The following is a 15,776-nucleotide window of genomic DNA, read 5'->3' on the forward strand; positions in this document are numbered from 1 at the left end:
CCTCATCTTCTGCTGTCATGTCTGCATGAAGTGACAGCACTAGAAACTTCAGGACCCCGCTTAACTGACTCACACCTACATTCACTTGGTCACCAAGTCTGGTGGCCTTGGCTCCAGAACACACCACCCATCTGTCACCTTTCCCCTTGTTCCTCCCACCACCAGCCAGGTTCCAGCCTTCACTTGTGGCTTAGCCAGGCTTGGCTGGCTTCCCCATCTCCAGCCTCTCTCGTGGCCGGCATGTCCCTCAGGCCCCTCAGGGATCTTTCCTTCCCTCACTTGTGACTTCTCACCTTGAACAACCGTCAGGGGGTCCATCTGTACTCGGACTCATCCTTGCTAGAGGATGTGCAGGCGTGCCCACAGCGTTCCAGCGCTTGCTCACCCAGCCCTGCACCTGAGGCCAAGGGCCCTGTGTACCTGGCAGTCTTGGGTTGGAAAAGACTTGGCACTTCCTGAGAGCTTCACCTCTGCTCTGTGCGTGTACACATGTGTGTCCATCTGCCCCCACTAATCCTGGTTTCCATATCTTTGTCCCCCACAGTGAGGGTTCCCTATTTCATTGACTTGAAAAAACCGCAGGATCAAGGTTTGAATCACACATGTAATTACTACCTCCAGCCAGAGGAAGACGTGACCATTGGAGTCTGGTGAGTGACCAGCGGCGTGGCCAGTGTTGTCCAAGATGATCGCCTGTCTGTTTTTATCCTCTCCCTTTCCGTTTCCAAAGCAGATATCTTGGCTAAATTTGATCCTAATGGAGCATGATCAGATGGCATCAGATCTGTTCTGATGTTTTCAAACACCGAAGGCTTTGTGAACCAGGCTGTTTGTGGAAGAGAGCCTTATTTCCAGAGGGAAAAAAAGAGTATGAGCACAGAATCATGAGCACAGATTTGAGATACACCCTTTCTTCTCAGAGAAGGGAACTTGAAAACAGCTGGATTTCTTCCACGCGCAGTGCTTACAGCCGCTGATAATGGTGGTGTTTGCTCTCTTCTTGTATTGACTTTTTTGAGCCAAAATTTAAATGGGACTTAAGCTCTGTGACTTCTTTCTGTCTTCTTGGAATATGTTTTCCTGCTTTTCCCTATGGACAAGTGGGTGTTTCTGAACAACTAAATTAAAATTGACCAACTTTTCTGTGGCACTTTCTTTCTTCTCTCTGAAGCAGCTTGGCATCACTGCCCCTTTATGTAGCTGGGTTTCTCTTTCAGCAGCCATGACGTCCTCTCTGCCCTTGCAGAAAACTGCTGTGTACGTGAGATGCTTCTAAACAAAATGCTGTGGGTGGCTTCCCAGTGTGGGCTGTGAGGAAGTTCAGCCATATCTAATGGTCCTGGGTAGAGAACATAAAAGGGGAAGGGAGATTATTGTTCTAGGAGTTAATGCTGGGACTAGGCTTTTGTTATTTCTGGTTTAATTTAATCTTATATTTACTGACCAGTGTGTGTGCATGGGACACTTTGCTCTTGTGTCCTCAGTCAGAGATTGATGTGTTTTGCTCAGAGCTATCTGTTAGGAATTGGTCAGCCCTCCTGCTGGTTAGTGTGGTCTATGCTTTGAGACATGGACAGGGGTTTGTTAGTAGGGACCTCTTCCTTGGGTAGTGGTTAGGGCAGTCTATTGCAGGAGGGACGTTTGTGCTGCTGATACTTAGGCTGAAAGCTCCCACAGCAGTCACCCAAGAAGGTTGTCCTGAGTGACAGCAATGGCGAGACTCAAATTAGTGACAGCCAGGCTGTGTGCTGCTGGGCCCTGGCTGGCCTGCCCAGGTCTGTGCCCTGTACTGTCATGAGGATGTTGTGGGCCCTCGGGCAGCAGTAGGCCTTGTTCTTAGCTGCCTGTTTGTGGGCACAAGCTCTCCATCTGGCAGGGGGCAGGAGAGCCCTGGGAATAGGGTCCCTCTCTTCTGGCTGGGAGCTTCCCGGGCCTTTGTGAAGAGCAGCAGGTTTGGGGTAAGCTGGCTCCTGGAAGTACATCAGCGTCCAGGACTTTTAAAATGTGCCTTTTGTTCCCATGGGTTTATAATTGCCATAGAGTGATCATTATGGTCAGAATCAGAACCACCCAAAATGCTGTCCTCTGGAACGGGTCAAAGAAACGTTAGAAGTGAAATGCTAAGGGGCACCTGGGTGGCTCAGTTGGTAAGCTTCTGACTCTTGATTTCGGCTCAGGTCATGATCTCAGGGTTGTGAGATTGAGCCCCACGTCATGCCCCGCACTGGGCCTGGAGTCTGCTTAAGATTCTCTCTCTGCCCCTCCCTCCTCTGCCCTCTAAAAAGAAAATGAAGAAGTAAAATGCTGAAACTTAAGTAGAAAATTTAAAAATGGCCATTTAATATTTGTAAGCATTCTTGCTAATAAATGTGAATGTGTTTTACAGAAAAACCTATTCATTTGGACCCTCCCCAGCAATTAACAGTATTTGATGTGGATTGACTTCAGATTAACTGGAGCATCTCCCTGAGGGAGAGTTCTGGCCAGAGAGACTGAGTGCACCTGCCCGGTCAAGTGTGGGATGAGCCGGGCTGACACCAGTCCATCCATGTAGCATGTTGGCTTGCAGCAGCTCCTCCTACAGAGATGGGTCTGCTCCCAGATGCCTTGTGAGCAGGCTCTGGAATCTGCTGTACATTAGAAATGGTGCTTTAAGGATGTCCAGCTTCTAGTCCAGCTCATAAAGATCAGTGTCGCTGAATTATCACCTATGACAGCATGAACTATCTTAGGTCCGTTGTGAGTTAAATTGTGTATAGCTTAGACTAGATAGTCCAAGATGGTGGAGGACTTAGTTTCATCTGGTCCCAGGAATTCAGCTAGATAGCTCTCAAATCATTCTGAACACCAGCGAACTTAACTGGAGATGTAAGAAAAGAATAGCTTCAACTCTACAAATAGAAAAGCGACCACTTTCTGCAAGAGTAGGAGATGCAGAGAAGTGGATCCCAGGCGATATATGGGAAGATAAACCGCGGGGGGTGGGAGCCTCTATAAGCCGACTACTGGAAAGTGATAGAGCCGCGGAGCACAAAACCGGAAATTTTAGAAGTCTGCTCTGCTGAGTGATGTCCCTGCCTGAAAGGTGCTCAGGTGGCGAAATCCTAGGTGGAACGGTGTGGTCTCAGGACCCTTGGGGTCACAGGAAGACCGGGGGTGCCTGAGTGCAGCAGAGCTCCCAGGTATCAGAGCGGGGAAGCCGGCTGCAATCAATGAGCCCAGGAGTGGGCTCTTAGCTCGGGGTTGCCATATACCGTGAACTGTGGCATGGTTGGGCGACTGCTCTCTAAGCAGGTTCCCAGCAAGCGGCAGAGCCGTAGGGAGACCGCCTTTCTCCTGGGAGAGGAGAAGCACTGGTATGCACTGCAGGAATCTGCTGGGTTTGGAGACTCCAAACAGGGTTTCATGCCTGAGATAGAAACACTAGGTGACAGGCTAGGTGAGCACAGAATGTGAACTGAGACCCCGGAGACAGGAGTGATTGACTGCTTTTCCCTGAGGGTGCACTGAGGAGTGGGGGCCCTGCCTCCTGGAGACTGGGAGGCTACCATTTTCATTTTCATTCTCATTCTCTAAAGCTGCGCAGAAAGCCTTCAGGGAACAAAAGCCACAGCGAGCAAGCAATCCGGAGCAGATTACTTAGCCTGGCCCTCTGGCAAGGGCAGTGCAATTCTGCTGAGGGGCAAAGACACCTGAGAATCAGCACAACGGGCCCCTCCCCCGAGAAAACCAGCAAGAATATCCAGCTAAGACCCAAGTTTACCGATCACACAGAACTGCAAAACTCCAGCGCTAGTGGAAAATAGTATATAGAATTCATGGTTTTTGTCCCATGATTCTTTAGTCTTTGAATTTTATTTTTTTCTCTTTCCTTTTCAACCAGTTTTTTATTTTATCAACTCTTCTTTTTAAATCTTTTTTAATTTTCATTTTTACAGTTACATTCTATCCTTTCATTATATTTATTTTTGAATATATATGTTTTTCTTTCTTTACAATTTTGGGATGCAGTTTCTTCTAACAAACAGCCCCAAATACACCCAGAATCTAGTGTCTGGCTCTGTTCTCTTCACCTGTCTGATCGTATTCTCTCTTTTTTTCTTGTTTTTTTTATTTTTGTTAAAGGCTTTTTAAATTTTCATCTTTATAGTTATGTTCTATCCTTTCATTCTATTTAATTTTATTTTTGTATGTATATAAGTTTTTCTTCCTTTACAATTTTGGGATCTAGTTTTCTAATAAACAGACCAAAATACAGAATCCACTGTATTGCTCTTTTCTGATCATGTCTGATTATAGTCTCTCTCTCTCTTTTATTTTTTTTTTTTCAGTTTTGGGTCTTTTCTGATTTGTAGTGTATATTTCTTTGGGGTCGTTGTTGCCATTTTAGTATTTTGTTCTCTCGTCCATCTATCCTTTTCTTGACAGAATGACAAGACGAAAAACTCACCTCAAAAAAAAGAACAAGAAGCAGTACTGACTGCCAGGGACCTAATCAGTATTAAGTAAGGTGTCGGAACTAGAGTTCAGAATGACGATTATAAAGATACTAGCTGGGGTTGAGAAAAGCAAAGAAGACTACAGAATCCCTTTCTGGAGAAATAAAAGAAATGAAATCTAACCAAGTTGAAATCAAAAAGGATATGAATGAGATGCAATAAAAAATGGAAGCTCTAATTGCTAGGATAAATGAGGTAGAAGAGAGAAATAGTGATATAGAAGACCAAATGAGAAAAAGAGAGATAAACAACTACTGGATCACGAGGGCAGAATTCGAGAGATAAGTGATACCATAAGATGAAACAATATTAGAATAATTGAGATCCCAGAAGAAGAGGAAAGAGAGAGAGGGGCAGAAGGTATATTGGAGCAAATTATAGCAGAGAACTTCCCTAATGTGGGGAAGGAAATGGGCATTCAAGTCCAGGAGGCACAGAGAACACCCCTCAAAATCAATAAAAATAGGTCAACACCCCGACATATAATAGTGTAACTTGCAAATCTCAAAGACAAAGAGAGGGCGCTTGGGTGGCTCAGTTGTTGAGCGTCTGCCTTCAGCTCAGGTCATGATCCCGGGGTCCAGGGATCGAGCCCCATATCAGGCTCCCTGCTCAGTGGGAAGCCTGCTTCTCCCTCTCCCACTCCCCCTGCTTGTGTTCCCTCTCTCACTGTCTCTCTCTCTCTGTCAAATAAATAAATAAAACCTTTAAAAAAAAAGACAGAAAATCCTGAGGGCAGCTCAGGACAAGAGGTCCATAACCTACAAGGGTAGAAACATTAGATTAGCAGCAGACCTATCCACAGAGACCTGGCAGGCCAGAAAGGACTGGCATGATATATTCAGGGTGCTAAATGAGAAAAATAATGGAGCCAAGAATACTTTATCCAACTAGGCTGTCATTCAAAATAGAAGGAGAGAAAAAGCTTCCAGGACAAACAAACAGAAACTGAAAGGATTTGTGATCACTAAACCAGCCCTGCAAGAAATATTAAAAGGGATTCTTTAAGTGAAGAGAGAGCCCAAAAGTAACATAGACCAGAAAGGAACAGAGACAATGTACAGAAACAGTGACTTTACAGGTAATAAAAAGGCACTAAATTCATATCTTTCAATAGTTACTCTAAATGCCCAAATCAAAAGACGCAGGGTATCAGACTGGATAAAAAAACAAGACCCATCGATATGCTGCTGCAAGAGACTCGTTTTAGACCCAAAGACATCTCCAGATTGAAAGTGAGAGGGTGGAAAACCATTTATCATGCTAATGGACATCAAAAGAAAGCTGGGGTAGCAATCCTTATATCAGACAAATTAGATTTTAAGCCAAAGACTGTAATAAAAGATGAGGAAGCACACTATATCATCATTAAAGGTTCTGTACAATGAGAAGATCTAACAATTGTAAACATTTATACCCCTAACATGGGAGCAGCCAATTACATAAACCAGTTAATAATAAAATTAAACAACACGTCGATAATAATATAATAATAGTAAGGGACTTTATTAAAGATTTTATTTATTTATTTGACAGGGAGAGCACAAGGGTGGGAAGCAGGCTCCCTACTGAGCAAGGAGCCTGATGCAGGGCCTGATCCCAGGTCCCAGGTCCCTGCGATCATGACCTGAGCTGAAGGCAGATGCTAATTGACTGAGCTACCCAGGTGCCCCAATAGTAGGGGACACCCCACTCACTGCAATGGATAGATCATCTAAGTAGAAGATCAACAAGGAAACAAGGGCTTTGAATGACACACTGGACTGTACTTCACGGATATATTCAGAGCATTCCATCCTAAAGCAAAAGAATACACATTCTTCTCAAGTGCACGTGGAACATTCTCCACAATAGATCACATACTGGGTCACAAATCAGGTCTCAACCAGTACCAGAAGATTGAGATTATTCCATACATATCTTCGGACCATAATGCTTTGAACCTGGAACTAAATCACACGAGGAAATTTGAAAAAAACTCACATACATGGAGTCTAAAGAGCATCCTACTAAGGAATGAATGGGTCAACCAGGAAACTAAAGAAGAATTTAAAAATTCATGGAAACTAATGAAACTTAAAACACAACTGTTCCAAACCTTTGGGATGCAGCAAAGGTGGTCCTAAGAGGGAAGTATATAGCAATACAAACCTTTCTCAAGAAACAAGATAGGTCTCAAATACACAACCTAACCTTACACCTAAAGGAGCTGGGGGAAAAAGCCCAGCAAATAAAGCCTAAATCCAGTAGAAGGGAAATAATAAAGATTAGACCAGAAATCAATGAAATAGAAACCAAAAGAACAGTAGAACAGATCAACAAAACTGGGAGCTGGTTCTTTGAAAGAATTTTAAGATTGATAAACCCCTGGCCAGACTTACCAAAAGAAAAGAGAAAGGACCCAAGTAAATAAAATCATGAATGAAACAAGAGAGATCACAACCAACACCAAAGAAATATAAACAATTATAAGAACATATTATCAGCAAATATATGCCAGCAGATTAGGCAATCTGGAAGAAATGGATGCATTCCTAGAGATGTATAAACTACCAAAACCGAAACAGGAAGAAATAGAGAACCCAAACAGATCCATAACCAGCTAGGAAATTGAAGCAGTAAATAAAAATCTCCCAAGAAAACAAGAGTCCAGGGCCAGATGGTTTCCCAGGGGACTTCTGCCAAACATTTAAAGAATGAATACCTATTCTTCTGAAGCTGTTTCAGAAAACATAAATGGAAGGAAAACTTCCAAACTCAAGAAGCCAGCATTTCCTTGATCCCAAAACCAGACAAAGACCCCACCAAAAAGGAGAATTACAGACCAATATCCCTGATGAACATGATGCAGAAATTCTCACCAAGATACTAGCCAATAGGATCCAACAGTACAGTAAGAGGTTTATTCACCACGACCAAGTGGGATTTATTCCTCGGCTGCAAGGATAGTTCAGCATCCACAAATCAATCTGTGATAGACTACATAAGTCAAAGAAAGGCAAGAACCACATGATACTCTCAATTGATGCAGAGAAAGCATTTGACAAAATACAGCATACTTTGTTGATGAAAGCTTTCCATAGTGTAGGGATAGAGGGTACATACCTCAATATCGTAAAAACCATCTGTGTAAAGCACACAGTGAATATCATTCTCAATGAGGAAAAACTGAGAGCTTTTCCCCTAAGATCAGGAACACGACAGGGATGCCTACTCTCACCACTATTATTCAACATAGTACTAGAAGTCCTAGCAAGAGCAATCAGACAACAAAAAGAAATGAAAGGCATCTGTGTAATCGGCAAAGAGGAAGTTAAACTCTTTCTCTTCACAGATGACATGATACTTTATGTGGAAAACCCAAAAGACTCCACCCCAAAATTACTAGAACTCATACAGCAATTCAGCAAAGTGGCAGGATGTAAAATCAATGCACAGAAATCAGTTGCATTTCTATACACTAACAATGAGACAGAAGAAAGAGAAATTAAGGAATTGATCCTATTTACAAAAGCACCAAAAACCATAAGATACCTAGGAATAAATCTAACCACAGAGGTATAGGATCTATACTCTAGAAACCACAGAACACTTACGAAAGAAATTGAGGAAGACACAAAGAGATGGAAAAACATTCCATGCTCATGGATTGGAAGAATAAACATTGTGAAAATGTCTATGCTGCCCAGAGGAATCTACACATTCAGCGCAATCCTTATCAAAATACCATCACCGTTTTTGCAGAGCTGGAACAAACAATCCTAAAATTTGTATGGAACGAGAAAAGACCCTGAATCACCAGGGGGATGTTGGAAGAAAACCAAAGCTGGGGGCATCACAATATCTGACTTCAAGCTGTATTACAAAGCTGTGATCATCAAGACAGCATGATACTGGCACAAAAACAGACACATAGATCAATGGAACAGAATAGAGAACCCAGAAATGGACCCTCAACTCTGTGGTCAAGTAATCTTCGACAAAGCAGGAAAGCATATCCAATGGAACAAAGACAGTCTCTTCCACAAATGGTGTTGGGAAAATTGGACAGCCACATGCAGGAGAATGAAACTGGACCTCTTTCTTACACCATACACAAAGATAAACATGAAATGGATGAAAGACCTAAATGTGAGACAGGAATCTATCAAAATCATAGAGGAGAACACAAGCAGCAACCTCTTTGACCTTGGCTACAGCAACTTCTTGCTAGTTATGTCTCCGATAGAAAAGGAAACAAAAGCAAAAATGAACTTTTAAGACTTAATCAAGATAAAAAGCTCTGCACAGCAAAGAAAATAATGAACAAAACTAAAGGGCAACCTACATTATGGGAGAAGATATTTGCAAATGACATATCAGATAAAAGGCTACTATCCAAGATACATAAAGAACTTATCAAACTCATCACCCAAAAAAACAAATAATCTAGTCAGAAATGGGCAGGAGACATGAACAGACATTTCTTCAAAGAAGACATACAGATGGCCAACAGACACATGAAGATATGCTTCACATCACTTGGCATCAAGGAAATACACATCAAAACCACAATGAGATACCACCTCACACCAGTCAGAATGGCTAAAAATTAACAAGACTGGAAACAACAAATGTTGGTGAGGATCCGGAGAAAGGGGAACCGTCCTACATTGTTGGTGGGAATGCAACCTGGTGCAGCCACTCTGGAGAACAGTAGGGAGGTTCCTCAAGAAGTTGAAAGTAGAGCTACCCTATGACCCAGCAATTGCACTACTAGGTATTTATCCAAAGGATACAAACAGTGATTTGAAGGGGCACGTGCACCCCAATGTTGATAGCAGCAATGTCCACAAAAGCCAAACTATGAAAAGAGCCGAGATGCCCTTCAACAGATGAATGGATAAAGAAGATGTGGTCCATATATACAATGGAATATTACTCAGCCATCAGAAAGGATGAATACTTACCATTTACATGGACATGGATGACTGGAGGGTATTATGCTAAGCAAAATAAGTCAATAGGAGAAAGACAATTATATGATTTCACTCATATGTGGAATTTAGGAAACAAAACAGAGGATCATAGGGGAAGAGAGGAAAAAATAAAACAAGATGAAATAAGAGAGGGAGACAAATCATAAGAGACTTAATCATAGGAAACAAACTAAGGGTTGCTGGAGGGGAGGGAGGTAGGGGGATGGAGTAACTGGGTGATGGCGTTAAGGAGGGCACTTGATGTAATGAACACCGGGCGTTATATAAGACTGATGAATCACTGAACTCTACCTCTGAAACTAATAATACATTATATGTTAACTGAATTTAAATAAAAATAAAAAATTGCAGCTTAAATATATGGGTGTGTATGAAGGGAAATGATGTTACTTAGCTAGTATGTATTAAGCACTCATTCTGTGCGAGGCCCAGGCGAAGGCCTGGTGAGCGAGCCGGACTAGATCTTACCTTAAAGAGTGTACAGTTCACACGGGAGAAACTCCACCCCCACCCCCAACCCCTGCCCACCTACTACCAGAGGGAGCTTCCGAGGGGCCCGGGTATAAGTCAGGAAATCTACCAAGGCTGTCAGAAGCCATCACTCTAGCTTGGAGTTCTGAGTTATTTCTTCCGGTCATGGGGGCAGTTTGCCTCCCCAGCCCCACCCGTCCTGCTCTGTGCTCTGTTGTGACTCTGATCCTGTGTCGTTCTGTCAGTAGTCATCCTCATCTGATCATGCCACTCCATTCTGCTTCTGTTTCCAGGCACACTGTCCCCGCTGTCTGGTGGAAGGATGCCCAAGGAAAGGACCAGATGTGGTACGAGGACACCTTGGCTTCCAGCCACCCTATCATCCTGTACCTGCACGGGAATGCAGGCACAAGGTGAGGAAGAGAAGCCTGCGTAGCGTGTCCTCCCTGCGATGCTGGCCCAGTCGGGTCTACTGACCCCCTGCAGTGAGGGAGTGTACAGGCAGTGTACAGGCAGTGGGGCTGTGGGGCATCCCAGGAACACAGGAAAAGGCAGAGTTTATGGGATTTGGGGGAAAGGGCTCAGGGTGAAACTCCCATGAAGCAGTGTTCCCACAGGCTCAGAGCAGAGCTGTATGCAAGGTGGGCCCAGGTGCAGTTTCCTTCGGAAACCACCCCACCCCCCATGTTAAGCAGATGTGGGAAGCTGTGTCCAGACACCCCTTATCTGGGGCTCGCACCTGGGTGGAATGGAGGAGGCTGTGTCTCTGTCACAGTGACCCGGATCCTCGGCCAGAGTGGGGTGTTGTCTTCCTCCTGACGTCGTAATTTGAAGGGCAAAGTGAGGGCCAGTGACTTAGGGAATAAGGCTTCTCAGTGAGTAAGGTGCGGTGGTTCCTCAGAGGGGTCGCTGTGACACTTCAGGACCGCAGCGCCCCCGGGGAATGCTGTCTCCTGTTCACCAGCCGTGTGTGTCAGCCCCGTCTGAGGGTCGCAGGCAGGCACGCCCTTCTGGGGTGGAGGCACACTTCCTGGCAAGGGGCAGTGAGTGCTGAGAAGGAGTCAGGGTGACATCGAAGGAGGGCTGGCTGAAAGCAGAGGGAGGCCAGAGGGACCCCAGCTGAGTGCACACAGATAAACTCATCCTCCCAGGCCGCCCCACCATGCTGTCGGGTTGGGTGATGGGTGTGAGTTCTCTGTCTCTCATCTGTAAGCCAGCAATGCCAGTGTGTCCTGCCGGGCTGTTGCTGAGGGACTGTCTGTGGCAGGCCAAGCCTTTGCTCAAGTTTATCCCAGATGCTTTTCAAGAGTGGCTTTGTGGGCGCCTGGGTAGCTCAGTCGGTCAAGCGTGTACCTTCAGCTCAGGTCATGATCCCAGGATCCTGGGATCGAGTCCCGCATCAGGCTCCCTGCTCCGCGGGGAGTCTGCTTCTCCCTCTCCCTCTGCTGCTCACCCTGCTCATGCCCTCGTGCTCCCTCTCTCTCTCAAATAAAGTCTTTTTTTTTTTTTTAAAAAAAAGAGTGGCTTTAATGGTATGTCCTTCAGATTCACTGGGAATCGGCTTTGTCTACCCACATGGTTGGCTTTGTTCAGAAGAATCTCTGGGAGAGCAGCGTGGGTGAAGGAGGAGGTACATTTTCCAAACAGCATGGTCTGAGAAGCCCCAGGAGGGTCAGTGTTGTTGCAGCTTCCTTAGGGCGCGTGAGTGAGCTGGCAGGAGCCGGCAGGAGGCAGGGCTACTGCAGGGCCCGGGTAAGGGTCAGCGGGGTGCCGTGACTGCCATGGTGTGCTGGGGGTATGTCATTCTATAGGCAGAACCAACAAAGAGATCAATTCACAGGCCTTTGCGGGGGGGTGGGGGTGGCGCAGCAAGCAGACCCTGGTGGTGTCGGGGCAGAGGGGCTCCACAGTGGACATTGCAGGAAGTCCAGGAGGTGTGGGCTGTGAAGATGCTGTGTGAGGCCGCAGAGCAGGGCATTTAGCTGCTGAATCATGCATGCACTTGGTAGTTTGCTTTCTTCTTTGTCTGGGACAAGCTACAGTGGGTTTCTCTTCTGCTTTTCAAAGAGCAAGTGGTTATAACCACTCTGGTAGCATCTTCCTATAAATGAGAAAATTTTGTAGTTTACTGGGAATAAGGTTCAGTTAAGCAATGCCAGTCACATGGTAAAAAAGACAAAGTCTGCCTAAACTTCAGGTTTGAAGGAACACTGTGACTTTGAAAGTGTTGCTGCCCTCTCCCCTGTCCCCAGAGAGCCCCCCCGCCCCCGGCCTGGCAGGATTACAGCAGCCCTGGCTCCCCGAGAGCCAGTCCCCGGCTGCTGCTGTGCACTGTGTCACATGCTGAACCCCTCTCCTTTTTGCTCGAGGTAGGGAATTCAAACAACCTAGACAAGAGCCACCATGAACTTTTCCAAAGATAACTGAAAACATTTTTCAGTATTTCCTTCTGGTCCTGAAACTCATTCTGTTGTATTTCTGTGGCCGCATTGCATTGGTTTTCCTCCTTTGTCTCATCCCTGTCTCTCTCAGGGACACTCCCTGCCTGCCCCCCGCCCCCCGCCCCAAACATACACACAGCAAAGTGGCCAGGGTGCTCACTATAAAAGAGGAAAACTGCTAAAAAGTCTGGAGAGGGTGAGTTCACCCGCTGACATGCTCTCCTTCCTGAGGTGGCCCCGTCCCCACTTTGGTGTCTGTCCACAGTAATAGCCGACCAACAGCTGGACAAAGCATGAGAAGGGATAGGTAGTCCTCGGACAAAGAAGTATAGACACACGAAACAGTTTGAACGCCTGTTTAGTGTCTGTAATAAGAAGTGCCCACTCCACACTAGTCTGTGGGTGCAGGGCTAGGAGATGGGCCAGGGCCCCTCTGAAGACGGCTGGGCAGTAATTGTCAAGCTTATGATCACACACAGCTTCCACCCAGCAGTTCAGTGTGTAGGAACGTATCCCACACGTGGAGCACAGTTATGCAAAGGGACATCAGCACGAGCTGGCCATGGCAGTAAAACTTAGGTTCACAGCAGGTAGGAAAGGGCCAGAACGACTGCAAGATAAGGAAGGTGTGAACCACTGCTAAAAAGAGTCCTGGAAGTTGGCTGTGAATTACTGAGTGAAAAGTGAGAGAAAGTAGAGTGCGTATGTCGTATAAAGAAGCGCCTTCACTTCTGCCTACTTGCTGGTCACCAGGGAGCTGAGGGAGGGGCTACGTGCTGGGCAGGAGTTGGGGGCTTGCTGTGTATCCTCTTGTGTCTTCTGGATTGTGTATTGTACCTATGTATTAGCTAGTCAAAAGTAGAAGTAAGGCAATAATTAAGAAATATCCCCAAAATGCTAACACTATCCCTTGCTTGTCACGGTACTGCCAGAAACAAGCATGGAGCCACTATGATGCCCTGCAGAGGAGGTCACCTGTCCCCCAATGACCCTCCCTGTATGGACTTGGGGACCAAGTCACCAAGGACCCAGACACTCCAGTACTGACCCTGGGGCCGGCCTTTTTGAGAAGATGTGCTAACACCCATTCTTGTTTCCTTTTCCCTGACGCTCTAGAGGAGGTGACCACCGGGTGGAACTTTACAAGGTAGGTGAAGATGGCACACAGTGTATGACAGAGGGGTGTCCATAGGCTGTATGATGGGGCAGAGCTGTGTACACGGTGCGATGACGGGAGAGCGGCGCGCACGGCGCGGTGACGGCAGAGCGGCGCGCACACTGTAGAACACGCAGAGTGGCGTTCACAAGGTGTCGATGGGCAGATTTGTGTACAGGGGGTATATGAAGAGCAGAGCCACATGCGTAGTGTGTATGAGGGGAGAGCCGTATCCACATGGCATAGGAAGGAAAGCGCATCGCCCAAGTGGCGTTTCCCGCCTGCTCTTCCCAGGAGGCCTGTACAGAGGGGAGTGCCTCCAGTACTTGTGAGAGGGTTGATCAGCATTGGCCTTTCCAGCACTGCCTTCTCCATGGAATGCTTATGTAAGAAGCATATGATAATATATATAATATAATAATATATAAGCATATATAATAAAAGCTTATATAAGAGGCATATAATGCCTCCTATAATGCTGCCTCCAGGGAGAGCTGCCGAAAGCAGAAGGAATGCACTTTGGGGATCATATGCCAGATATTGGCAGTTATGTTGAAGGCATTTGAAATTGTTAAATGCTGCGTTTCTCTTGTAAAACGAATGGAGAGCCCCCAGGGCCAGGGAGCCACACTCCTGCCAAGTGGCAGGGTCAGGAGCTCTGCCACACTGAAGTCTCACCTTAGAACCAGATTCCAGGCTGACCTGGTGGAGGGGCCAGTGGGTCTCCCAGCCAGGCGCTCAGAGCCGGAAATGTGTGGTTGCCTCCAGGGCCATCTCCCTCAGCCTCCCCTCACAGGGATGGACGCCTGCATTGGCTAACCTGGCAGAGATGGACAGAAGCAAATGCAAGGGAACATCTGCATCTTGTGGGCACCACTCTGTCCCTCATACACTGAGGACAGGCGCTGCTATGGGCCATGGAGTGTTTGTGCCTCGATTGAATTGGATCAAGTTGGGGAGGGGTGCGCTTGCAGAGCTGTGGTCCCCGGTTGAGGTTCGCACCTGGAGCAGCTGTGGCCCTGGTGGGGGCAGACTCTGCGGGAGGCTCAGGGCTGGAGGGAAGCGGCTGCCACAGGCTGCACTGGGGCTGGCGAAGGAGAAGGGGGCACACCTCCCTCAGGTGATTTTGGGGGATGTTGGTGGCTGGCCGCTTCCACATGGCTCTGGGTGCACCCCAGGAAGGCTCAGGTGGGGGCTGTGAGTAATCATCTAGTCCAGGAGATCACGTCATCTAGAGGGATTTTGTTTTTAATAATGGAAAAATTCAGCGAAAGCTTACAGTCAGAAATGCTAGGTTGCAGTAAGGATCCCGGATGCAGTCTCTGACCATAGAGCCCCTCCTCCTGGGTCTCTGGTCTCAGGGTGTCTGCCCTGGGGGGGGACTACCTGTGAGCCCGTGGTCTGAATGTGGTCTGAGCCGCAGGAGAGCCGTTCTTTCCATATCCCGGAGGCAGAGGGCATCAGCGTGTCCTGTAGCAGCGGCCGACGTGTGGGTTTTATAATGGGGAATGGGCAGCGTCATAACAGTCTATTAAGCTCCCACTGTGTGCAGGACACAAAGACTGACATCGGGCTGGGTTAGTAAGAGGCAAGCTGCCCTCAATCCAAGATGTGTGGATTTGTTGCCCAGGTATTTATTTTTCACTTTCCAGGTGCTGAGTTCCCTTGGTTACCATGTGGTCACCTTTGACTACAGAGGTGAGTTCTTTTGCAAGTGCGAGTCTGGGCTGTCGCACCGCTCCTGTCGGGGTCTGCTGTGCAGGCGTCACCCTGGGAAGCCGAGGTGGTGCCCTGACCTGCAGTGATGGCGAGTGTGGTAGTAAGGGGGTGAGGGGACAGAGTCCTCCCGTGTGTGTCCTGCAGGCAGACGAGGGGCATCCCTCAACAATGATTTAAATGTAGAAAATACTGTCTTTTCTTTACTGGACTCAGACTCCCCCAAAGCTGGTCGTCGGACACGTTTTGTGGGCAGAAGAGCTGGTCTTATGAAAGTTCTGAAAGCAGGAAAAAGAACTGTTAAGAGAGAAGGAAGATTCTTCTCCTTGACCCTCAGTACTTTTTCTTTCTTGAGCGAATCAGAGGGCTTTGCCGCTGAATAGACAGAGAACCCGCAGTTATTGTAGGCTAAAAACAGTGCACCTTAATGAGCCAGGAAAATACTTTGTACTGAGCGGGAGCTGCCCTGTGAGAAGCATGAGCCTCCTGTAGTCTCAGCGGCAGAGGTCAGAGG

The 15,776-nt window shown here is 46.8% G+C and overlaps 1 protein-coding gene across 5 annotated transcripts in view; it reads left to right on the forward strand.

Moving 5' to 3' along the window:
* Positions 1 to 15,776, forward strand: part of ABHD12 (abhydrolase domain containing 12, lysophospholipase) — an 89,524-nt gene that overhangs the window by 63,970 nt on the left and 9,778 nt on the right. For all 5 annotated transcript variants that reach the window (XM_078056827.1, XM_036110023.2, XM_036110027.2 and 2 more), the window contains exons 3-6: positions 545 to 650; positions 10,243 to 10,362; positions 13,507 to 13,537; positions 15,199 to 15,244. In XM_078056827.1, coding sequence (XP_077912953.1) covers positions 545 to 650; positions 10,243 to 10,362; positions 13,507 to 13,537; positions 15,199 to 15,244 — 303 coding nt within the window. The remainder of the gene's footprint in view (positions 1 to 544; positions 651 to 10,242; positions 10,363 to 13,506; positions 13,538 to 15,198; positions 15,245 to 15,776) is intronic.

Source organism: Halichoerus grypus, chromosome 10, assembly GCF_964656455.1.
Source record: "Halichoerus grypus chromosome 10, mHalGry1.hap1.1, whole genome shotgun sequence".
NCBI lineage: Eukaryota > Metazoa > Chordata > Mammalia > Carnivora > Phocidae > Halichoerus > Halichoerus grypus.